Raw genomic sequence first — 25,253 nt, forward strand, 5'->3', positions numbered from 1 at the left:
GGAAGATAGACACACATCTTGTTTCCATCATAAATATGGAAAATATGATAATAATATGCCAACTGATGATATGAATGACACATATGCTAACTAGTATTTGAGATCCTAAAAGAGATAAAAGAGAAAAACTAGCTGTGTCCTTCTTAAAGTCTGCTAAGGGTTATTTTTTTACTATTTGTGAATGGAATAATTGATATATAATATATGTAATATAAATAAGTGAACAGAAATTAGATAATGGTATATTCATATTTGTTTGGAAAATAAGTTTTCATATTCTGATACTATATAAGTAACAAAATTGAGAGATATTGATGTGAGTCTCACACACACACACAAACAAGATCATACAAAACAAAACTAAATTTCTGTAAACTTCTTGTATATTTATATATATTTAATTAAATGAAGTTATAAGAAGCTGTGAAAAGCATAAAAGATACATTGATTTGCTACAATGACATTTTAAAGCTTCTCTCCGCTCTTATGATCAAATCGAACCGAACCCTTCTCTAGTAAGAACACTTTGCTTGTATAGCAAGATTCTTCACCAAATCCGGGCAAGCATCACCACCTTTCATGTTGAAGTTTGCACGGTTCACTGCAACCAAACATGCTTCTTTCCCCAAGCATTCCTTCTCAACGACGCTTTTAGCAGAAGCGTCGTTACAGGTTCCGAGGTTAAACATTCCACAAACACCAGAAGGGTTACCAAAGCTTGCGAATTCGATAGCCACAATCTTTTTGCCCGTGGCACATTTGAGTGAAGCCTGTGGCCCTGAAGTTTTGGTGACTGCACGGAACTGTCCGTGTCTAGATACCCACGAATTGACATTGGCAGGATCGTTCTCTCGGATGTTACTGCAGATAGTGTCTCTGTCAACATTCATTATCTCAATATTTTCGGGAGAGGCCTTTTCGTCTTCCAATATAACAAGCAAATTGTCTTTGGCGTTAAGGTAAGATCTCGGGATATGGTACTCTGATTGAGTTGGTATACCGAGAGGAGAAAGGAAGCTCATCCAGTGACGGCCGATGCTCTTACCGTTCACCCAAATCATGCCTTTTCCCATACCTGTCATCCTGATAGCAACTGGACTTTTTCCTTCTGGTGTGGCGAATCTCGTCTTAAACCAGGAGACAGGGCGCGCAGGCCCTGCTACTGGAGTCCACTTAACGTTCTTTGATCCTTCCTCGGTGAAAACTCGAAGTTCCTCACCTTTGAGACCAACCTGAAAATCAAATTTTGTATATTATGACACTGCCTTCACTTGAATGTATAGCAAAAATGAATAAATTCGGCTTCGATTTTACCTTATGGCCCCAACCGTTGTTTGATAGATCAATTGTTCTGGCGAGACCAATGATGAATATGGTATCGGGTCCTGCACTCCTAGCTTCCATGTAAGATCCACTGTCCTGTATTATTTCAAGCAATAAAACATTAACAATAGTTTGTTTAGTCGTGGTCGTTAGTTAAAAAGGGAAAAGTGTCTTACTGGTAGTCCAACAGTGGTAGCCAAGAGGGATACGTAGTTGGTTCCAACCTTAAAGTTTGCAGGTTTCTCAAATAGAAAAGATTTCTTTTCATGGGAACCATGTCCAAAGCCTATTTAAAACCGAAAGTTAAAATCATATCAAATTTCTTACCTCTTACAGAAATAGCCATTTATTCAGTACTAAAGTTTGTGTGCTTACCAATGTATTGTCCATTAACAAATGCGGATAGTGTGTGTCCAAGTGTCTCAATGCTAAGAACCGGAGTTGCTCCACCCTTATTTGGCATGTCTGCTTGAGTCAAATTAAAGCTGCAGAAGAAAATACATTATTTCACATATATATACGATATAGCGAAGCAACGAGCGAGCCAATTTTACGGTTGAATGAATGAATCCTCACCTAGTGGTGAACCATCCGTAATCAGAGGTGTCTTTAAGCATGGTGTAAAGCTCAACTGGTTTTAACTCAGTTGGTGGGACTTTCTTGGCATTTACAATTGGCTCAGAAAACACCTCCCATTTGAAGTTGTTTGCGACAGCAGACTTCACAAAGTTCCTTGAATTATGTTGGGATACAATCTGTTTGATCATTATATGACGAACGAAACAATCAATTATCATCGTAGTTCGATGGTTGGAAATAATGTACAATAAACACATAAGTTAGATAGGTAGATGATTACGCTTTGTGTGTTGAAAACAACAGTCTTGCAATCGGGGAGGACGCTGATGGAATGTGCAGGCAAGAAGTAGTTAGAACCTCTGAAACTGATGGTAGCTGCTTGAGTAGTGTGGTTGTTAGTGATAAAAGCAGCACAGATATTTCCTTCTTTCTTCTCAAATAATCTAACCTGCACAATGTGTTACGTTTCAAAGTTATTACGATGAAGATTCCTGCGTATTGCATATGCATAACTTTACTATACCTCGTGGAAGGCGTTGATCTTCTCGACAGTGGGAACACCTCCAAGAATAGCCTTTCTGCAAAGGAGCATAGCCTTATGTGCATCCCTAAGATGACTCCATTTTGGTTCCCTCTCAAGACCATATTCATCGAGAGGAGCCTGGTCGTAGTATTGAGTTGTTGTAAAGGCGGAGCTGGTTCTTCCAAAGTTTGTTCCACCATGGTACTACAATTCAATCACTCATTCAAGTTAAGTTGAGTCACCATTTGCATTACATTACAATTATATAGTAATAATAATAATAATTACCATATAGTAGTTGACCAAATTTCCATTCTTGGAGAAAAATCGGGCAACTGAGAAGGCAAGATCTTCTGCAGATCTCTTAGATATAGAATCACCAAAAGATCGGTATTGGGCAGTCCAATTTTCAGTCCATAGAGCTGGCTTGTATGGCTTATTTGGTCCGGTAAAGGTATCACCACAATGTCTTCCATTGCATGCATTGATCTGCCAAATAAATTATTAGTCTTAGCACTTTCTTTCGTGCATAAATTGTATATATAAAGTGTCGTTAAGACAGTTCAGTTGGTAACTGTGCAGGAATATCTGATTGCAGGGGAGGCGAGTTTGAATCTGCGACATCTCTGTTATTCACCCTTAAGTGGTGAAATTTCTTCCACTAGGCTATTAGACCTAGAAGAAATTGTATATATAAAATAATGAAAAACATTTCAATCAATTAACTTACGACGGGATCAGGAGCGTCAGTTTGCTTGCACATGATCCACGGAACACCAACATCGAAAGCTACTGCCATATTTGCAGCCCATTGGACATATCTTTTTCCGAACTCTTTATAGGCACGTTGGACATGGTTGTACTCATTTTCAATCTGTGCCAAGATGATGGGTCCTCCTTGGGGAGCAAAGAGTTTCTCATCTTTCATCATTTGTATAACTTTTCCTACAAATGCTTGCATGTGTTTCTTATATGGTTCATTATCAGTACGAAATACCATCCCCTTAACCTCTCTTAGCCAATATGGAAGACCTCTGATATACAAAATTGTTTCTCGAGTTAAAAGAATCATCATAATAATATTAAACAATGTATAAACATACATACACACATACCCGTGATTCCATTCGGCTTGAATGAAAGGTCCAACCCTGAGAGTCACATACATGCCTTTCTCTTGAACCAACTTAATGAACTTCACCAAATCACAGTTGCCTTCAAAGTTGAACTGCAAAATAATGCAAGTTTACGACCACATTCACATCACATAAACAAATTGCATACATTCGTGGTTTTATAAATTATATACCTTGCCTTCTTCTGGCTCATGAGCATTCCAAAACACATAAGTTTGAATAACATTCAAACCCCCATGTCTTGCTCTTTCAAGAATGACTGGCCACATCTGCACACAACATCATAATCCATTATTCATTGTTATTATAACAATAATCAATGATGAATATAATAAAGAAAGACGAGATTATATACATCAGGAGTGCTGCGAGTGTAATGGATGGAACCGGAGAAGAGAAGCTCGCGTCTTCCATTAACAAAGAGTGACTTGCCATCATAAGTAACATTGTGAATATTAGCTACGCGGTTATGTTGTGCCTTTCCCTTACCAGCATTGCCACCTTTTGCGGCGACAATGGCAGGTAAGAGTACTAATAATATGGAAAGGAATGCGATGGTGCGAAGGCGGGTCATGTTTGTTTGAATCAAACAAACGTGACACGCGATCGTTGATGATTAAGGTGGTTCGAAACTAGAGGAGTATGAGCCTACACCTGGCCTGGATCCTTCTTCTCAATTCGAGGGAGAAGGTGCCAGAAGCAGCTGGTTCTCAATGTTCAATGAGGACATTTAAATAGAGGTGTGAGAGGGACAACAGACATAGTATAAGGCTTGGAGAAAACCTCGTATCTCCACTGAAAATTATTAGCCGAAATTGTTTTGTCTTGATCCTATAACTGAGTTCCACATACTATTTTTGGTCATAACATTAAACAAGCAATCTTTAAATTCATATTTAGAATTACTCTTTTATTTTGCATGTAAATCAATCATAGTTTCATAGTCCTTATAATATATCAATTCTTAAATTTTATTTTATACAAACATCAATCCAATTATACTTCATGACCAGCTTGTCCTAATAACTTGTTTTACACTCAATCATCATAACATAATGTTAGCATTTCACATAAAAAAAATTGTAAACAACTGAATGATAATTGTGTACATAAGTAATATATATATATATATATATATATATATATATATATATATATATATATATATATATATATATATATATATATATATATATATATATATATATATATATATATATATATATATATAGATATAGGACCGGTCCAACATATATGGAGGCCAAGGCCAATTTTATTATAAAGTAATTTAAGTTATTAAGAATAAAAAAATATTCTTTATTTAAACTTTTAATTAATAAATTATTAGTTTTTAATTGATAAATTACTTATTAAAATTTTCATAATTATTTAAATTTTAAACTTTTTTTTATAATTTTATATTTTTGAATTTTTCTAATAATAAATTTTTATTTTTATTTTTTCTTTATTAGATGTTGCACTTTTAATTTATTTATTCAATGACACTAAACTTTACGGTTAAACTAGCTTCTTTTTTTTTTGTCATTCAATTAAAATTTCAACGACTTGTTTTTGTTTTGAGTAGTGAAAATTCAAATATTTGGTTGACAGCACTTTAAATAAAATAAAATAAATCCTTAATATATTAAGACAAAATACAAGATTTCCCTCCTATCTTTTCATTAAATCCATCAATATCCCACTTAATTGCATTTAATTATTCATATCCTTCAATACTAAAAACTCTTCATATTCTTAATTAATTGTTAATTTCAAAAACTCCACTCCACTAATTTATTATTATTTTTATATTCATAACATATAAACATATAAATATTTTTACATTCATATTTTTTTGTTATAAAAATCAAATATTTATTCTTAATTTTTTCTGGGCATCGCACAGGTAAAAATACTAGTTTACAATAATGACAAATAAGAAAACAATAATTTTAAAATGAAAAAATTAAACAAAATGCATATTTTATATTAGAACTAGATAAAAGAAAGTTAATATATAAATAAAATATATATTAATCCTTTTACTAGAATTGAGAGGACACACTCTAACACGACAATATCAATTAATAAAGACTTTTAATTTCTAAAAAAATCCAGTCACGAATACTCTCGCATCTTTCAATTAAAAATATAAAAATATTCATATATAAATAGTTTTGTAGTTTTTATATTTAACGCAAAGTTAATCTTTTTATTAAAAAAAACAAGATAGTAATGGTGATTATAATATTTAAATACTATAAAATATTGTTTGGAGAAGATGTTAATTTAAATATAGCACTAATTGGAAAAGAGTTTGGAGGCCTTAGGCCATTGCCTTGCTCGGCTACCCCTTAGTTCGGCAATATATATATATATATATATATATATATATATATATATATATATATATATATATATATATATATTAGAGCATATCAAGTGAGAGCATTTTTAAATGAGAGATGAGAGGAAGAAATATCAACCATTGGATTTATCAAGAGAGAGAATGTTAATACATTAATGAGGCTATTAATTTCTCTCTCTTGATGAATCCAATGATTGTTATTTCTTCCTCTCATCTCTCATTTAAAAATGCTCTCACTTGATATGCTCCCATATATATATATATATATATATATATATATATATATATAATATTTCATAAATTCTTTTTGTAGTGAAGCTACATTGACCCCATAGCTTCACACTTTCTTTGGTCTCGTTGTAGTGTTTAGTAGATCTTTTTTATTTCTTTCGAGGTCACCATTAATTGTGACCAGCTCGCCGTGGTGAAGGTTGTGGAATTTGAATTTTAGGTGGATCAGTTAAGTCACAACATCAAGGGCCTTCAAAAAAAGGTCTACCGAGAATGTAGTTGTAGATAGGGATGTAAATGGATATCCATGGGGACGGATAGTAGATGCTCTTAAAGTGAACTACAACGAACTGGGAGTCGACGATCTTGACATCCATTCCTTCTCTCACATATATCATTAATTCAATGTATCCCAGGGGTGAGTAGTCGTGTTGCTAAACGCTTGCAAATCCGACCCTTCATAAGGCTAAAAATTTTATTTCTTGAGGCCTATATTTTCAAATAACTTTGAATACATTATGTCGGAGCTTCTACCATCAATGAGTATCTGCATCAGGTTAAAATGGCCGACCTTGGCAATTATGACTAGAGGTAATATATCATTTAGGGTTCCTGACTTTCTCATTATCTTGGAATTCGAGCATTGGCCTATCTAGGGTCTTGGCGAAGGCGTTTTCGTGTTTCTTACACACGACCATCAGTTTCGTATTCTTCCTCTTTATTGTCCAATTTGATAGGGGTGTTCGCCTAAGGAGCTCCCCTGGTAATGGTCGCAATGTGTTGAAGCTTCCCCTTACTTGCTCTTTTATATTCGCCACTAGTCCCCTCGCCATTATTGACGACCTCCATAATCTTCAATGGGGACTTGTTATCCGAAGAAGCTTTTTATCTCTCTTTATACGTTTAGTATACTCGAACAAGCGTACCCCCTTTATTAAACCCTAAATGGGATCTTTTTATAGGATGCAGTCATTTATGGTGTGCCCATGGCCTATGTGAAAGTGACAATATTTCGTCTTATCAATTTTGCAAGATTTTATGACAAGTAATGGATTTCTAATCCCGACCTTCCAGAATTCTATGTTGACTCACTCCTGGCATATCTACTCATGAGAAGTGTTCATAAGGGTATATTTTTAGTACCAACCATAAGTTCTACAATCGAATTCCTGTCTTTGTCAGTTGGAACTTTCTCGGATAACCTTCTGGACCATGCATCCTTTATGACATAGTTGTCAACTCATGAGGTTAAGTTTCTCCTCCAGGTTAATGAAGGCTTGTGCTTTGTTCAATAGTTCTTTCACGTTACAGATCTCCATGCCCTCCGATTTCTGCCTGAAAAAGCTATCTTGTATTAGCCCATCCTCAAATATCCAACACTTGAGGTCCTCTCCAGCTCCTTATACTTCCACCACTACTTGCGTGAAACAGTCGATGTACGACCGAAAACTCTTTTTCTTCCCATTTCCGCCAAGAGTATATATTGTCATTGGTTTCCTTTTTCGAGGCTGATAAATGAGCAGCGAAGCTCTCACATGGATCGATTCACGACCTAATGCTATCGTCTAGTAGAGCTTTCAACCAGATTCTAGCAGACCCTCGTTAATGTTAGTGTAGGTAATTTACCCTTTGCTGCCTCATCAATGTGGAAGTAGTTAAAATATTGGTTTCCTTTTTCGAGCTGATAAATAAGCAGCGAAGCTCTCACATTGATCGATTCACGACCTAATGCTATCGTCTAGTAGAGCTTTCAACCAGATTTTAGCAGACCCTCGTTAATGTTAGTGTAGGTAATTTACACTTTGCTGCCTCATCAATGTGGAAGTAGTTAAAATATTCGTCAACGAGTTTTACATGCTCGTCGGGATCTCCCTTCCCATCGTAGTCTTTTAGCTTTAGAGGTTTTTCTAACAACTCGGGTATTCAACTATCCAGGATGTGGGTTCAAATGTGATGCTTCTAATGATTCCTCACTGGCGGTTTCTCTACTTGTTATCGAGGAGGAACGTGACTACCTCGATCTCCCCTGAGACTTTGAGGAAGAGTTTGACGTCCCTTTCTTTTTTGGTGATTTGGATATTCCAGAGTTGCGTTTCTCCGCGACGCGACCGACTCAGGGACAATAGTTTGGTTTCTCCTAGTAACGGCTTCCTACACTGTGTTCCCATTCAGAGGTATGTTATGTAAGATTTCTTTCAGAGAAAACAATATTTCTTCTATCACTTGAGAGTTTTACTGCCAAGCTATGATATACACAATGTTCGACATCTCGTTCACGCCTTGTATCCCGAGGCTAACTTGTAACAACAGGATGCCAGGTACAAATTTCAGTCTCGAGGTTGACGATAGTGCTGGAGGTATGAGCAAAGGCTCACATAATTGGAACCGCGGAGCAAATCCTACGATTAGAGGAGGTTAGAGAAGATCTAGATGTAATATAGTGTTTACGATAGTTTGATCCACACTGCCTTGAGGAGGAGGCCGTTGATTTTTTTGCGGCTTGAGCAATATCAACAATGGAAGCAGCTTCGCGCAAAATGACTGTGTGAGTGGCTTTAGATCAAACCATTATCAAAAGATCTTGAAACTAGAGATTTAGGAATTATGAAAATCGGAGTTGTTTTACTACCGAAATAGATAAAAATGACAAATATGAGGTTCGATTTCAGGATTTCCAATTGGCTAGGTTGAGAAAGCTTTGAATTAGTGAATGAAAGTAGAAGTATTCAATGGTGGAAAATGCAAAAAACCAAAAGTTAATTTTCACAGACGATGCCACTGTACCGTTATAGAACAAGAACTAATAGGAGAACATAGGTTACAAGTTGCAACAATAGACTTGAACTTTCGATGCGCTAAAGGAAAATCTGACCTACATGGTTAGCATTCTAACGATCAAGTTAGTATGCGAGTGAGATAAGTGATTGAAGTTTGAATTTAAAAACCGTCGATCTAAAAAATAGCATACTTTCATTCATAGTTGAACTTGTGTAACCACATGTTATTTTTATTTTTATAGTGGAACAATGAATAATGTATATATGCTGCAAATATCTAGAAAAATTATTGCTTTCTCTAGATCGCAACCGTTGCCTTTTGTGACATGCAAAATAATTATTAGTGATTTTTTATTTTGAGAAAATAAGAGATTCACCGACGATGTATATCAATTTTACATAGTCAATCAATGAATATGAATATTATGTATTTTGCTAAATCCTATTTATATTTCAAAATTATTTAAATGATATAATATGTTAGTGATTAAGTTCTTGTTTTTTTACTCATAATAATAATAATAATAATAATAATAATAATAATCTTTAATATATTAATATATTAAAACAGGATACATGTTTAGGCGCCAACTTTAGACCAAAATCCCGCCTAAACACGTGCATCGCACGGGGTAAAGTACTAGTAATAATAATAATGAAATAATTAGTGCTACTGATTGATAAATTGAATTCCCTCCAAAATATTTGAGGGTGTTTGTTTTCCCTCTCCCTTCAATACCTCGAAAACCAAAACCAAAACCATAACCCAAACCCTAATCCTCTTTTCTCTTATCTTGTGCTTGCAATAGCATTTGCACTATCACCATGTCAACTCACGAAGACGACCTCGATCTTCTGCTTTCTCTTCAAGACAAAGTTCCCGAAACCCCTCCCGCGTCTCCTTCACCGCGTAATCATCTATTCATTCATTTTCATTCATTCATCTTCAGATTATGTATTTAAACTAACGTCAATCCATTCATTCGTATAATTGCAGTTGATTTTGATGGCGATGATGAAGATGTTGTATTGCGTAGGGAGAGACCTGATATGTCCGTTTTCAAAGATGCAGTTCAGGATTGCCTTCTCAACCAACCTTCTAACCCTAATCCTAATCTTAACCCTAAGCCAAACAACAAATCAAAATCACTCGGCGACGATCCCCAACTTGACAAATTCTCTGGTCTTCGCATAAGGTTCATTGCATTTCTAATTGCAATCTAAACAAAATGGATATTGCATTGCTTTGTATATGTTTATAATTTTGTTTTAATATGCCAGGGACCAATGTTTAACACCAGCTGAACTTAGGGAACAAGTTCAAGACATTCGTTTTGTTCGCCTACCGGTCATCAAGTAATCTTCTTTACCTCATTTTCAACTGTTATTACTTGTTTATGTATAGTTTTCAATCTTGTCTGTAGTTATAATAGTTTGCCTCTAAAACTAATTTGGGCTAATCAACATACTTGTTACAATGCTATGTTATTCACTTTTGCTTCTTAGATATGCATGTTTCGGGAGGCCTAATTCTGATTGTATGTTATGGCAATTAGTTAAGTAACAGTTTGGTATTAAGTTCTAAGTGTTTTGTACGAAGTTAGAGATTATATGTTAAGCCTTAGGAAATATAATTGAGAGAGAAAAGTTCATCAGCACATTGACATTCATAACACTTAGAGAAAATCAGAAAAATTAAGAAAAACTGTGCATGATTTCTCAAGTGTATAAAATTTTCATTCATAGAGGATCATTCAAGTCGGATTATGTCCCCTATAGGAGTAGGAGTTCATCTCTGAACCGGGTAACCAAATTTTGTGTGTGTTCTTACAATTAATTTTTCGTATTTCTTGCATTTCAAGCACTCTAAATTTGAATATTAGTTCAATTAAGTTTGAACTTTGAAGTAATAAGTCTCAAATTTGATACGTTCATAATGTTGTGGTGTGAGTTATAAATGTTTAGTTGGTGAGATTAGCATGTTTTGTGTGGCCCAATTCTGATAGTATGCTGTGGCAATTAGTTAAGTTACAGTTTGTTATTCAGTTCTAACTGTTTTGTACCAGGTTAGAGACTATACGTCAAGTCTTAGGAAATAGAATTGAGATAGAAAAGTTCATCAGCACATTGACATTCGTAACACTTAGAGAAAATCAGAAAAAGTACGAAAAACTGTGCATGATTTATTGAGTGTATAACTTTTTCATTCATAGTGGATCATTCAAGTCGGATTATGAGTTTATGACCCCTCCAGGTGTAGGAGTTCATCTCTGAACCGGGTGACCAAATTTTGTGTGTGTTACACTTAATTTTCCGTATTTCTTGCATTTCAAGCACTCTATTGGTTTTCCATCACTTGATCTGCATTAGCACTGTTCTTCATCAAGATTAAACTCAGTTTCTGCTGTGAGTCACGATCCTGACAATTATGGACCTTGTTTGTTGATTGTGTGTATTCAGGAATTTGGTGAATGGGGATACTTTCTCTGGAAGTTGGGTAACTATTGGGGTGTTGACTGAGAAGGGGTTTCAGAAAACAAGTTCAAATGGGAAGAGCTTTTGTATATGGAAAATTGGGTGTTTGGATGAAAATTCTGTTCCTCTTTTCTTGTTTGGAAATGCTTATCAGAGGAATTGTCAAGAGCAGGCAGGAACGGTCTTCGCACTCTTCAATTGTGGTGTTCGCAAGGATCCCAAGGTATCTAATTGTTGGAAGTTGGTTAGATTTTTTCAATCAAAATTTTCCATGAGTTCTACAATCTCTTTTATATTGTTTTTGCAGGGCAATGGTTTTTCTTTGAGTATATACTCCCCTAACCAAATTGTGAAGATGGGCACCTCTGTAGATTACGGAGTTTGCAAAGCAAAAAGAGCGGATGGGATGGCATGTACAATGGCCATAAATAAGTATGAACATAAATTATGCATCTACTATCTTGTAATTTATTTTGATATGTTAAATGTGGAATGGCCACAGGATTCTTTGTTAATTGTCTCTGAACCTAATCATCATATATGCAATTTACAAAAGGAGTAAGAGAACAATCCCATTTTTTCTTCTTATTGTACAGACATTTCTATAGATAGATAGATTACCCCTTTGCTGAAATAAGTCTGATCTAAACCTGTGGAATTTGATACTAGTTGGATTTGTAATTTTAAATCCTGAGCACATGCATTTGTTCTGACACTTTTCTGTGAAAAATAAAACAAAAGAGGAGCGAATGTAAAGGGAATATATGTATTGAGAGCCATTCAATAGCTAGAGATACCTACTAGCATTTCAAGGGAAAAGAAGAAAAATTTATACTGCTCAAGGTGTTGTTTCAAAATGTGTATGAAGTACTTGCAGTTAGATAGCAATCTATGAATCAGAATCTGCTTTGCATAATTCACATTTTTCAGAGCGTGCCAAGTTTAGTAATAGATTTAAATCTGTCTGGAAAGCTCAATCTTGTTTTTAGGGTCCAGTTTAAGGGAATATAAAAAGCATGACATCCATATTTATATTATTTTATTAAATTTTCCTTGACGTCCCTGAATTATTATTCTGTTTCTGTTTCTCCAGACTCCAACTAATACTTTTCCATGTTTGTTTTCCTTCTTACAATATGATACTAGTATTTTGCATACTCTGAATGATTCATTTCATAACCATTAATCTTTGATATTTCAGGCGTCAGGGGACTTATTGTAAATATCATAAATCAGTAAGTAGCATTTAATCATTTCATGTTTTCTGTTAGTATTCTTATGTAACAAGGATATTAATTCTGCAACTGATTGTTTATGGTAGAAAACATCAGAGAAATATTCCACTGTACGAACTGAACTCAAAGGAGGGTAAGTATTTATCTCTCTCAAGTTCTTATAAAAATATGCTCAGCTTGTTTGATTTCATATGACACGTGGCTGTGACAATAACATGTGGTTCTTGTAAGCAGAAACTTAAGGTCAGCATTTAGGCCTAGAGATTATCTCAAGTCCGAAGGAATATACTTAGTTGATCCCCTCGCCGATAAAACAAACTTGAAGAAGTCTAAGCCAGTGAAATTGTTGTCCGTCGATAGTCTCAGAAGGGCATTGAGGTTTGTTAAAACAAGTTTGTTATTTTCTTTACTTTAATTCCTTCTCTGCAAATATTAACTTTTTAATTTTGATACCAGCAATGCAGGAAAAGTAACAACAACTTCACACTCCCAAGGGATTAGATTTCTTTCGGAGGTTGCAGGTGATCAGATCATCTTGTAAATTTAATGGTATTAACACATGCATTCATGTTTAATGTATTCTTATTTGGCTTTTATCCTTTGACAATTCTTTGCAGGTAAATTTGATCCAAACATGATGAAAAAAGTTCCAAAGATTCCAAACGAACACAGCAAACAAACAGAGAAGAGGTGAGTTGCCAAAGAGGTTCTAGGTTAATATTTCTTGCGTCTTATACATGTTACTGTTAAAGGCTTAATATACCTATTACATGTTCTTTTCAGGAAGTCATCTTCTGTGAATACGGGATACTCTACTGTCAATAAAAACCAACAGTCAGATGTAAAAAGGGTAAAAACAGAGGGGCAAAGTTCTGTTGATAAAGCCACAAAGAGTGCAATAAATATGATTGACTTAGACCTTGTTAGTTCGGATGAGGACTTCTGAAATTTGTCTGTTGCTCCGCTTGATTTTGTTGTTTAGTGGGCAAAAATGATCTATGAGAAGAAAATACATGCCACTACAGAGGGGTGTTAGAAAGTATTGAAGATTCATTTGGAAGATTATTTCTTGTGCAAATATGCCTAAGTCGTGCACCAAAAAATTAGTTCGTTCAGTTATATCGTCATAGGAATACCAGATTTTACCAGGTTATCTACATTGTTACAAATTTGGGTTAAACTGAATGAGGTTAAGCTTATCTGAGTTGAGCAACTCCCTTCAAAAGAGAAATTAAGTATTCATCTCCAAATATATCTTTCAGAGCAGGGAGTTGGCGATCAACAACTTATTATTTAAAACAGTTGGATGTAATTTTTTCTTCAATTTGATAGATGAGATGTGCTGTCTAGAACCTGTGATCCAAGTTATGTTAAATTGCAATTTCTAACTTGCTGTCCATCAACTGTCTTTCTTGTTCTTGTTCATTTTCTTCATGGACAGAAGCTTCATGTCAATGTAGTTATTGTTTTTTGAATCTTGTTTGGGTATAATTAATGGTTGAATATGCTGAAAACATTTCATATTCATTTTGCCAGAAGAATTAAAAACCATACCAAACTAAAGATATCATCAGCAGTAAACAAATGGATCAAAGAAATTAATTTGTTGCCATCAAGAATACTTTTAGAGCATGCACAATTTTGCTTTGTTCACACTATGTTATTGAAAGAGATGTGAGACACATCTTTCTCTTTACTTGCCATTGCCTTTATTTACCGGCTATCAACAAAATACGCACTCGCTTAATTTGGATTGTCTAAGTACATAGTTTACAATTCCCTCAGCAAATTGAATCAACTAACTGTGGCACTTTAGCCTTTCCTTGCCTGAAACGTATCCTGTTATGATTCTTTTATCAGTTTGGCCTCCACGCCGATGAGAATCCTAATAACCTTTCACTTTAGCACGATTTGAAATCCTTGAAGCAATAAACAATAATCAAGTAGTCAATTTATGTAGCCTTGCATTTGATGCAATAACCATCCTTTGATGCTTGCTACTCTTACTAGTACAACTCTAATATAGTTACTATCATATAGACCAAATGCTCTTTCTTCATATTTGACCTTTATAACGGTTTGGGCCTTTTAGTTTTTTCCCTTTCAATTTAGTCAACTTCATGCTCGTGGGTATGCATTTTGCGTTTTCATTATTCATCTTATTCTTTTGATTTTATTGATATTATCACACGGTAAAGCAAGACATCAACACATTCATGGCGAAATGCTCTTTTGTTGTTGCCTACATAGTGTTTGTTAAATTTCTCAATTAGACACCTTTTGTATTGAGTAGAGGAGAAACATAATTTTGCATTGTCCAATAGTTTTTTACTCAAATATGAGGCTTGCATTGTCTATTTCGAAGATTCCATTGTTGTCTTGATGGAAAGGATGAGAGCAACTGATCCAACTTGATGTCAACGATGCATTTTTCCATGGCGACCTTGATGAAGAAGTTTACATGACACCACGTCCAGGTCTGATTCTATCTAATCCCAACCATGTTAGCAAGCTCCAAAAATCACTTTATAGATTGAAACAAGCCAGCAAACACTGGTTTTCAAAATTTTCCCCATTACTTATTTCCTTGTATTACAAGCAACCCTCTTCAGATCATTCTCTCTTCCCCAAATTAATGGTCACAAGTTCACCATTTTACTCATCTATGTTTATGATTTGATTATCTCTGAAAATGACATTGATGAAATTCAAAATCTAAAAACCATCCTTGACACCAATTTCAAGATCAAGGACCTTGAGAACCTGTAATTTTCCCAAGGAATCGAGGTAATTCATCCTTCTCTTGGCATCTCCATTTGTCAAACAAAGTAGGCTCTCGAACTACTCCATGACACATGCCTTCTTGCTGCAAAGCCATGTTCTCTGATGACTAAATCACCTAAATACACTAACATTGATGATTCTTCCTCCACTGATGCTACTGCTTACAAAAGACTTATTGGTCGATTAATATACATTTGTACAACCAAATCTGATATGAGCTTCTCACTTCAACGACCCAGTCAATTCACGTCATCACCCACAACAGTTCATCTGTAGGCTACTTATAGGGTTCTCAAATACATCAAATAATCTCCTTCCCAAGGCTCGTTTTTTCCGTCCACATCAACCCTCCAACTCAAAGCTTTCAGCGACTCAGATTGGACATCTCGCACTGACACGAAAAAGCAGTTAACAGTTTCTTGATCTTTATTTGAAGCTGAGTACTAGGCTATTGTATCCACAAATTGTGAACTACATTGGGTAACATACTTATTACTCGACTTCAATGTAGACTCTATCCCTCATGCACTTCTCTATTGTGATAATCAATCAAAACCTCACATTGCAGCCAATGTCACCTTCACAAAACATATAAAAAATCGATTGTCACGTTGTGAGAGGGAAATCAATGCAAAACTTTTCCAACTGCTTCCTATCTCAAATTTTGCCCAACTTGTATATATTTTGACTAAGCCTCTTAATCCTCAACCTTTTTCTCTCATCTTATCCAAGCTAGGAATCTTGATCAACTATATGCTCTATCTTGAAGAGGATATTGAGTCACATTCTTGTTGTCCCTAACTATTTTTACAGTTACGACAATTAATTATTTTTACTTTATTGATTGCTTGGCCCGCAAGTTACCTTATATATATATATATATATATATATGAAAGTAGAGCTTAAGCTAATTATCTTTAATTCCAAATTCTTTTTCAATTCTCATTAGATAATAAAATTTGACTATGGATTCTTTAAAACTAGTGTATTTACATGTAATCTAGAATGGTGCATTTAATAACCCGCTATGGAAGTGATCCATCGAATCCAACCCTATATTTTTTAAGCAGAAGGAGTGATGTTGATAGCAACTGCTGTCTTTTACTAATAAATCACATGGATTGGACCCAACATTTAATTAGATATCTTTAACTAAATTCTAAAATCTAATCTCTTAATCCATTGCAACAATCTTTCCTATTATGGCTCAAGTTATTTTGTATAAATAGAATTAAATCAACCGATTGGTTAGTTCATTAAAAAATACAGTTGAGTTGGCCAAAATATGCATATAAGATCGTGATGCTTTAACTACTTATTTTTATTCTCACACCTAATCCTTTATTCTGGTGCATGCATAAAACTATTAATCTAGTTTTTAATTGATTTTTATAATTAACCTTTTAAAAATATTAATACTAGTTCATTCATTCCTTAATGGAGTAAAGGAAGCACGCTGTATTTGACACCATGTGTTTTTGGTGTAATAGACAAATTGAAATTTAACAAAGGAAACCAACCATGTGGTACCTAACTTGATAAGATAGTCGTTCTCATCTCTAACCAAACATTAAAAGTAAAAGTTCAAAGATACGTATTTATATTTTTATTTGTGTTAAACTAAAGGAATATGTATCCATGTCTGCAACTGCAAAAATGATTTTGGTAGGTGATGATACTGATACTAATACTGTAATCACAATTTATAATATTGAAGAATAAATAATAGTTAATTCATACCCACAACCAGTGTCACAACACCTGTACGAATCGAAATTGCAAAAGTCTTTACGCGACCGCGATCGTTTTTTAAAACCCTATATGTTTTAAATGTGTAATGTCCGCGGGGCCATCCTACTCCTATTTTTTTTAGAGCGGACCAAAATTTTAGACTCACACCCTAAATTATGTCCGCTCCGTCCCGCCCTATTTTTTTCGAGACGGACATGCCTGTTTGCCATACCTATTAACAAATTAACAAATGCCTTATATTCACTTTCAAACATTAAGTACCTCTCAATTTCTACAAAGTACAAACATATGTAGGGAGAGCGGTGTCGTGTTGTTCGACACACGTTGGTGTCTGACAAACATTGATGTCCTACATGTGTAAGTGGTCGGCACTTGTATGACACTCGTACGACACATGTCGAACAAGTCAGATAAATATTAGAAAAATTAGATAAGTGTTCACCAAAAATATTTTTTTTTCCTTTCTTTGCTTCATTACCTTTTGAATCGGTGTCCAACACCTTTATGACACTCAAACAACACATTTTAGACAATTCAAACAAGTGTTTTAAGAAAGAAGTTTTTTTTTTTTTTTTGCTTCAACATATCTTAGACAAATCTCACACAGGGGTGTTCTTTGATTTGGGTAAACCATAGTGTTTGAGTCGGACATTTTTTTAATACGGACAAATTTTTTACTAAACCAATAAAACCTAATGTTAATTGGTTCGAATAATGGATTTCTAAAACTTTACCCATGGACCCGTCTACCCAAAACAACCATAATTAATTCGTATAATTCATATCATTAATATCATGGAAACTAGAATAAGGTATTCAAATTCAAGAATAAAAAAATGAAATGTCATTCTTGACATTTACAACCTATACAGAGAAAAAAAACATTAGGTATTTTTAAATTATTATGAAATTTTAGTTAATGTAAATTAGTTATATTTTGAAAATATTTTTGCACATTTGTTTTTAATGTATCGGATCAATCCAACACAAGCCAATCTGTAATATTTTGGTTTGGTTTGCTTTAGGCTTTATTGTAAATATTTGCAAATTCATTCCAAACTAATCCATATATTTTTTATCGGTTTGGATATCGAATTCTCTCAAAACTGAATCAAACCAACTCGCGAGCACCGCTACACACATTTGAAAGAGGTAAAAATATATATTGAAACAATGTTATGAATGAAAAATGAAAGACATTCATTTTTTATTAATGTTTTTAACTCTTTTAATAATAGAATGATAATTGAAGCTTAAATACTATCCTATATGAAATGGAGTCGGTGTCTTATTTTTTACATTATTAGTATCTTGAGTGTTCTTATCTGTGTCATGTTCCAGTGTCTATATCAAAATCCGCGTTTCATAGCTCAATTTCAACTGATTTAAGTATCAAAGTATTTTCAAATATCCCACCGCTCGACCGAAGCATCAAGAGACGAAACAATCATCAGAATTCATCATCAGATTTTGGTTTACTTCCTCGTTTGGGAACTAGATAGGTATTTTCTAAATACTTAACCAAATGCTTAATATATACTCAAATAAATGATCGTGGGCCATGATGTACTACAGCGTACATGACACCGATAATGACACGTAGATATCGATAATAATTTAAAAAATCAATAAATTAAACATAATCACACGTGTCAGACATCAGACACATCTTTGTTCATAGATATTGTTACTTAAAAGATCTCAGAAAAAAGAAAATGTAACGACTTAGGTTGGAGCTCATGATTCTCCTCAGAGTCACATTTTTTAATCTACATGGCTCCAAACTAACACATTGATCAAGGGATCCAAGTTTAGTCTTACTCATACTAACGTAATGTTGGTAATCAGTAGCTGTGTTTGTGTCTTCTTCTTCTTCCAATTCATGTTACTGCAGTAGGTAGCCTGATGCAATTTTGACTCAACTTGGTTTCTTATTAAACATTCTTTCTTTCCCCTCAAACAAATGCTTGTCTTTCTTGTTTATCTTTTATTCCTTTTGCTTTATTTCAACATTATTACCATCATAGATTGACCATACTATATATTTTTTGGTAGTCACTCTTTCTGTCTTTGTCACCTTTTGTTACATCCAACGGATCATGCAAGAACTGTGTTTCAAAAGTGCACAGATAATAAAGAACTATTAGGGTTGGTTAATTTTTCTAGGATATCATATCATATTCGCGCACGAGAAGTGTTTTAGTTTTCTACTCTAGTATATTTGTTTCCATCTGCAATGAAAACGATTATGATAGGTGGCGTTACAGAAGATCCTCGAGCTAGTCTTCTAAGCGCGGTCGTCCAATCTGCATTTGAAGACAAGCTGCAGAATCAGAAATCAAGAATCCAACAAGATAACAAAAGATTGGAGGAAGAGATGAATGTGTCATCAAGATCATCATCATCATCTTCATTGCAGAAGCTTGGATGGCCACTTCTCCGTAGTCGGTTGCATACAGAAACCTCAAGAGACATGTCTGTCGTGCAATGGGTAATGAACTTACCAGACAGGTCTTCATCTCAAATTGAGGACAAGAGCTGTAAGAAAGTTAACAGTTTCAGTAGCTGCAAAAGGTTCAGCTTCGAGATTCTCAATTCTTGCACGTGTCAATTCTCCGAAGAAAATGTGATTGGAATCGGAGGTAGCAATCGCGTGTATAGAGGAACCCTCCCTAATGGAAAACAAGTAGCTGTCAAAGTTATGCAGTCATCAAAAGAAGCCTTCAAAGATTTTGTTCTTGAAGTCGAAATAATGTCCTCATTGAACCATGCAGCCATTGCTCCTTTACTCGGAATTTGCATTGAAAATGGATCTTTGATATCTGTTTACGATTATTTCCCCCAAGGAACGTTATACCAAAATCTACGCGGTTAGTGCCATTAATTTCTCTTCTCTTATCACCTTTCTTTATAACTACTACTAGCGTGCAGATGGACACTAACCGCGTAAATTTTCCAAATAACGGATATAGGTAAGAACGAGGATGAATCTATATTGCCATGGGAGATAAGATTTAAGGTAGCTGTTGGGATCGCGGAAGCATTGAACTATCTGCATAACCAAATCTCAAGGCCTGTTATACATAGAGATGTCAAGTCTTCCAACATTCTTCTTTCCCGCGGATTCGAGCCAAAAGTACTCATAAACAACTTTGATACCATTTTATATATTAATATCATTTTGTGATTATTATATGACACATTCATTGGTATTGTTTTCTTCTTAATGTGACATACAGTTATGTGATTTTGGACTTGCTATGTGGGGACCAACAACTTCATCGTTTACGATACAAAACGACGTAGTAGGAACCTTTGGTTATCTTGCACCTGAATATTTCATGTATGGAAAGGTGAGTGACAAGATAGATGTATATGCCTTTGGTGTTGTCCTACTTGAGCTCATATCAGGGAGAGAACCGATCCACTCGAAAGCTAGCAAAGGACGCCAGAGTTTGGTCGCGTGGGCAAAACCGATTTTAGAGAGTGGAGATGTTAAAAGGTTAATGGATACAAATTTGCAAGGAAAGTTTGATGTAGAGCAAATGAACAGAATGGTTCTTGCAGCGTCGCTATGCTTAACACGGGCTGCGCGGCTTCGTCCTACAATGAATAAGGTAATACCAGTGACCCTACTGATAGATTTTTAGAGTTTAGCTTCAAAAATACTTAATAATCTCTCAATTCTGTTATTGCAGATACTAAATATATTGAAAGGATGCGACGAGAAAGATGAAAACATGTTTAAATCTCAAGAGAGTAAACACGATCATTCTGAAAATCAAGAAAACGTTGACGATGAAGTTTATCCGAAATCAAATGCAGAATTACACCTAAACCTTGCATTAATTGATGTTGAGAATGATGCTGCATCATATAGTAAGTATAAAGAGCAATAATTAACTAATAAATCTATCTTCTCAACTATGAATGTTTGGAAGATTTAGAGACATGGTTTCCATTTGAAGTTTTGATTTATAACCATAAACAAAGTGAAATTTTGAGGTTTAAAGTATCATCTGAGTTCTGTTAATGCTCTTCAATTTCTTACTTTATTCATCTATGAAAGATCTATACATGTCTCATCATACAAAAAACTAACATGGATTCAAAGATCACTGCATAAAAAGCCATAAAATGAACTCACAAACCACTGTAGTCTTCATAGCAAGCACATTGATTCTTGAGTCATGCTTTTGATCATTATACACTGTCTTTGAAATTCTCAACACTGCATACCTTTGTCTTTGATGCAAAATAAGGGTATTATTTGCGTTACGTCTTACTATTTTGATTCAGAATCAAAATGGTAAGGCGTAAGGCAAAGCATATACGTCAGCATGAGGCAAATAACACGCGAGTGGTTGGATTCCTTGATAGCTGCCATTGTCAGTGCTACTACTGCTTCCAACATGTTTGGTTCCAACCGCGGATTTACATTCAGTTTCACCATTGGATAGCCATTCTTCATCTAAATCAGTTGGAAGAGGAACCCAATTCATAGTCAACTTTGTATACTCCAAATGTGTCTCTATTTTCTGATTTCTTCTTTGCTTTTTCTTCTTATGACTAGTCTTGGACTTATCATCTTTTTCACTCTCTTTATCGTCATTGCTTCTTTTCTTTTCACTGCTTCTTTTTGACTTCTTATCATCATCTTCTTCTTCACTCTTATCGTTTTTCTTCTGTTTTTTTTCTTCCTTTTTTTCCTCCCAGTACTTCACTCTTCGGAGCTTCAAAATCGAAAAATCAAGAATAACATAAATAAAACGAATGATTAAGACTCATTTACAAATTTTTATAGAATCAATTCATTCAAAATTAATTTTTATCCGATTCAATCACAGATGAGACATTTAGCAGAAAACTTTTTATAAATGAAATGAGAAAACATTATTAGAAAATAAATAATCAACGTTTAAAATGTCATTTCAAATAAAAATATGATAAATCATGTTTTATTCTTCCAATTATCATATAGTAAATAAATAATCAATCTTTAGAATTTGATTCAAATAATCCCAAGAGATAAAAAAAAAGTGCAAACTGACCTCCAATTGTTGTTGAAGTGCTTCACCCCCCATGCCATTCTTCATATAATTTGGAGGAGGGAATGGTAGACACCTTGACATGATTTGATAAACAAGATAAATCACTTTTATCTTTCAAATTAAATACTTTTCTATTGGCTACTAACTAGTGATTATTCAATATGTGCTGTGTTGAGAGTTCCCGTTTTCCATTTCATTACATGCATGGATATGCATTCAATAAACCTATCAAAAACATAAATTCGAGAAAATCATAACAAACAATATGAAAATTATAACCACATTCGAATTCGAAAACTTAATGTCTTCAAATTTTAAGTGAATGTGTGATTTTCTAACTATTAACTACTAGACTAAAAAACAAAAAAACAAAATTGTTACTAATATTTTTCATTTTAGAAAACCAAAGAAAAGGAAAGTCTACTTTTCAAACTACTTTACTTTTTTGTTATTTACAAGAAAAGAATTTTTGAAAAATTATTTCCCCTTTTACGCATGAAAAAAAGGGAAAAATTAAATCCCATACAGCCAAAATAACACAAGCAAACAAATACAAGAGAGAAAAAAACAACACTTCTCACACAAAGATATTTTACAGGTAAAAAAACAAAATAAAACCATAAAAGATATTTTACATTCTATTAATTTGCGTTGTTCTTTATTTCAGCAGCGGAACCATGACAACACATAAAGATAATTAACTAAACATTTTGATATAGTGTTAATAGATTTTTAACAATGGTAAACATATACAATATAGAAAGAAAGAAAAAAACAAGAGAAATGTCTTTTAAGTAAAGGTTTCAATAAAATTAACAAAACTTAAATAATAAGAATTACAATAAAATATAAATATTTAATATAAAAATATAAAATTATCTATACTTTTTTTTAGAAACATAAAATTATCTATACTTAGATACAACATAATCATATAATAATAATATTTAACGAATAACGGATGCAATATTATATTTTTCTCAATAAAGAAATATGTGTTATGTTGTCTTAAGGTTTAATCGATCACTTATCAAAATACAATAGTTAAATCTCTTCATTATTATCACATAATTATGGTTAAGTATTTAGGAGGAGCATTTAAGAGAAAAACTTGCATGGATACGAACATAAATCACTAGTGTTAGGAACAACCAATAAGAAAAGAGAAAATTTTAAATTTATTTAAAATTTAACTTTTTTTTAATTGGATTCATGGGGTGGTTGTGATTGAGTAGGAGAGAGAAAAAAAATATTTTTGTTTTTTAATTAATAAAAATTTGTGATTGGATGTTTGTAAAGCCACCTGTTATGTTTGTGTTCATGCAAGTATTTTTCAGCATTTAATTATTGTTAAAGAGAAATGCTAACGAGAGCGTCCATTCCCAATTTTGCAATTGCGGGATGCAGTAATATATGCAAGTTAAGCAACCACTAATTGCCATACACGTATATTTTTTTAGGGGAAGATGCTTAATTCATTTAATTAATAATATGATATTTGTTCTGGACTGGGCCAAAATTTGGCCCAATCTACTTTCGGCCCACTTAACCTTAGATGTCCAAACCATCCCTGAGTCCATAAGGAGCATACAGTGCCCGACTACTCGAGGACCCAACGACACTAGAGTAAGCTACTTGGTGCTCAGCATGAGTGCTCCCTGCGAGCACCCCACCTGACGAGGATCTGCCTCCTCACTTGAACCCAAGCACGTCAAAGCGCCTCCCCGCGAGCACCTTCTCTATCGAGGACCCTTCTCCTCGTAGGGTTCCTTCACATCCAACTCCCCGAATAATGCGGAGTCCACGTGGTCCCTAAAAGACTGCGTCTCCCTTAAACTTCGGAGTGGTTGACCAGTACAGAGAGCACTCACGCATCTCCGATATTTCCGCCTAGGAAACCTGGCAGTCTCCTAGTTGGGCCTGGAAATCCAGCCCAGTAGCGAGATCATAAATAACTTTGATACCATTTTATTAATATCATTTTGTGATTGTTATGTGACACATTCATTAGTATTATTTTCTTCTTAATGTGACATGCAGTTATGTGATTTTGGACTTGCTATGTGGGGACCAACAACTTCATTGTTTACGATACAAAACGACGTAGTAGGAACCTTTGGTTATCTTGCACCTGAACATTTCATGTATGGAAAGGTGAGTGACAAGATAGATGTATATGCCTTTGGTGTTGTCCTACTTGAACTCATATCAGGAAGGGAACCGATCCACTCGAAAGCTTGCAAAGCATGCCAGAGTTTGGTCGCGTGGGCAAAACCGATTTTAGAGAGTGGAGATGTTAAAAGGTTAATGGATACAAATTTGCAAGGAAAGTTTGATGTAGAACAAATGAACAGAATGGTTCTTGCAGCGTCGCTATGCTTAACACGGGCTGCGCGGCTTCGTCCTACAATGAATCAGGTAATACCAGTGATCCTACTGATAGATTTTTAGAGTTTAGCTTCAAAAATATTTAATAATCTCAATTATGTTATTGCAGATACTAAATATATTGAAAGGATGCGACGAGAAAGACGAAAACATGTTTAAATCTCAAGAGAGTAATCGCGATCATTCAGAAAATCAAGAAAACGTTGATGACGAAGTTTATCCGAAATCAAATGCAGGATTGCACCTAAACCTTGCATTACTTGATATTTGAAGTTTTGGTTTATACCATAAACAAAGTGAAAATTTTGAGGTTTAAAGTATCATATAAGTTCTGTTAATGCTCTTCAATTTCTTACTTTATTCATCTATGAAAGATCTATACATGTCTCCATCATACAAAAAAACTAACATGGATTCAATGATCACCACATAACAAGCCGTAAACTGAACTCATAAATAACTATAGTCTTCATAGCTAGCACATTGATGCTCGAGTCATGATTTTGATTATTATACAATGTCTTTGAAATTCTCAACACTACATACCTTTATCTTTGATGCAAAATAAGGGTATTGTTTGCGTTATGTCGTACCATTTTGATTCAGAGTCAAAATGGTAAAGCGTAAGGCA

General features: G+C 34.3%; 4 protein-coding genes across 4 annotated transcripts; 3 read left to right on the top strand and 1 right to left on the bottom strand.

Moving 5' to 3' along the window:
• Positions 1 to 365: 365 nt before the first annotated feature.
• On the bottom strand, positions 366 to 4,277 carry LOC131655040 (beta-galactosidase 13-like). Its single transcript, XM_058924949.1, has 12 exons — positions 3,917 to 4,277; positions 3,735 to 3,830; positions 3,541 to 3,653; positions 3,156 to 3,459; positions 2,714 to 2,914; positions 2,426 to 2,629; positions 2,183 to 2,350; positions 1,900 to 2,078; positions 1,699 to 1,808; positions 1,500 to 1,609; positions 1,315 to 1,419; positions 366 to 1,232 (listed from the first exon to the last, which is right to left on the bottom strand). Exons 1-12 carry the CDS (start codon positions 4,133 to 4,135, stop codon positions 513 to 515), a joined length of 2,529 nt encoding a protein of 842 aa, XP_058780932.1. The 5' UTR covers positions 4,136 to 4,277; the 3' UTR covers positions 366 to 512.
• A 5,362-nt stretch (positions 4,278 to 9,639) lies between these two features.
• On the top strand, positions 9,640 to 14,110 carry LOC131655041 (uncharacterized). The gene is made up of 11 exons (XM_058924950.1): positions 9,640 to 9,847; positions 9,935 to 10,133; positions 10,219 to 10,293; positions 11,398 to 11,635; positions 11,720 to 11,844; positions 12,614 to 12,647; positions 12,734 to 12,780; positions 12,882 to 13,025; positions 13,104 to 13,168; positions 13,265 to 13,337; positions 13,431 to 14,110. Exons 1-11 carry the CDS (start codon positions 9,763 to 9,765, stop codon positions 13,591 to 13,593), a joined length of 1,248 nt encoding a protein of 415 aa, XP_058780933.1. The 5' UTR covers positions 9,640 to 9,762; the 3' UTR covers positions 13,594 to 14,110.
• A 5,136-nt stretch (positions 14,111 to 19,246) lies between these two features.
• Positions 19,247 to 21,182, top strand: LOC131655042 (protein kinase STUNTED-like). The gene is made up of 4 exons (XM_058924951.1): positions 19,247 to 20,053; positions 20,156 to 20,319; positions 20,423 to 20,800; positions 20,882 to 21,182. Exons 1-4 carry the CDS (start codon positions 19,420 to 19,422, stop codon positions 21,080 to 21,082), a joined length of 1,377 nt encoding a protein of 458 aa, XP_058780934.1. The 5' UTR covers positions 19,247 to 19,419; the 3' UTR covers positions 21,083 to 21,182.
• A 3,086-nt stretch (positions 21,183 to 24,268) lies between these two features.
• LOC131657656 (protein kinase STUNTED-like) lies at positions 24,269 to 24,893 on the top strand. Its single transcript, XM_058927028.1, has 2 exons — positions 24,269 to 24,652; positions 24,732 to 24,893. Exons 1-2 carry the CDS (start codon positions 24,269 to 24,271, stop codon positions 24,891 to 24,893), a joined length of 546 nt encoding a protein of 181 aa, XP_058783011.1.
• The last annotated feature ends 360 nt before the right edge of the window (positions 24,894 to 25,253 follow it).

The sequence above is a fragment of the Vicia villosa genome, linkage group LG3, assembly GCF_029867415.1.
Source record: "Vicia villosa cultivar HV-30 ecotype Madison, WI linkage group LG3, Vvil1.0, whole genome shotgun sequence".
NCBI classification, from domain to species: Eukaryota; Viridiplantae; Streptophyta; class Magnoliopsida; order Fabales; family Fabaceae; genus Vicia; species Vicia villosa.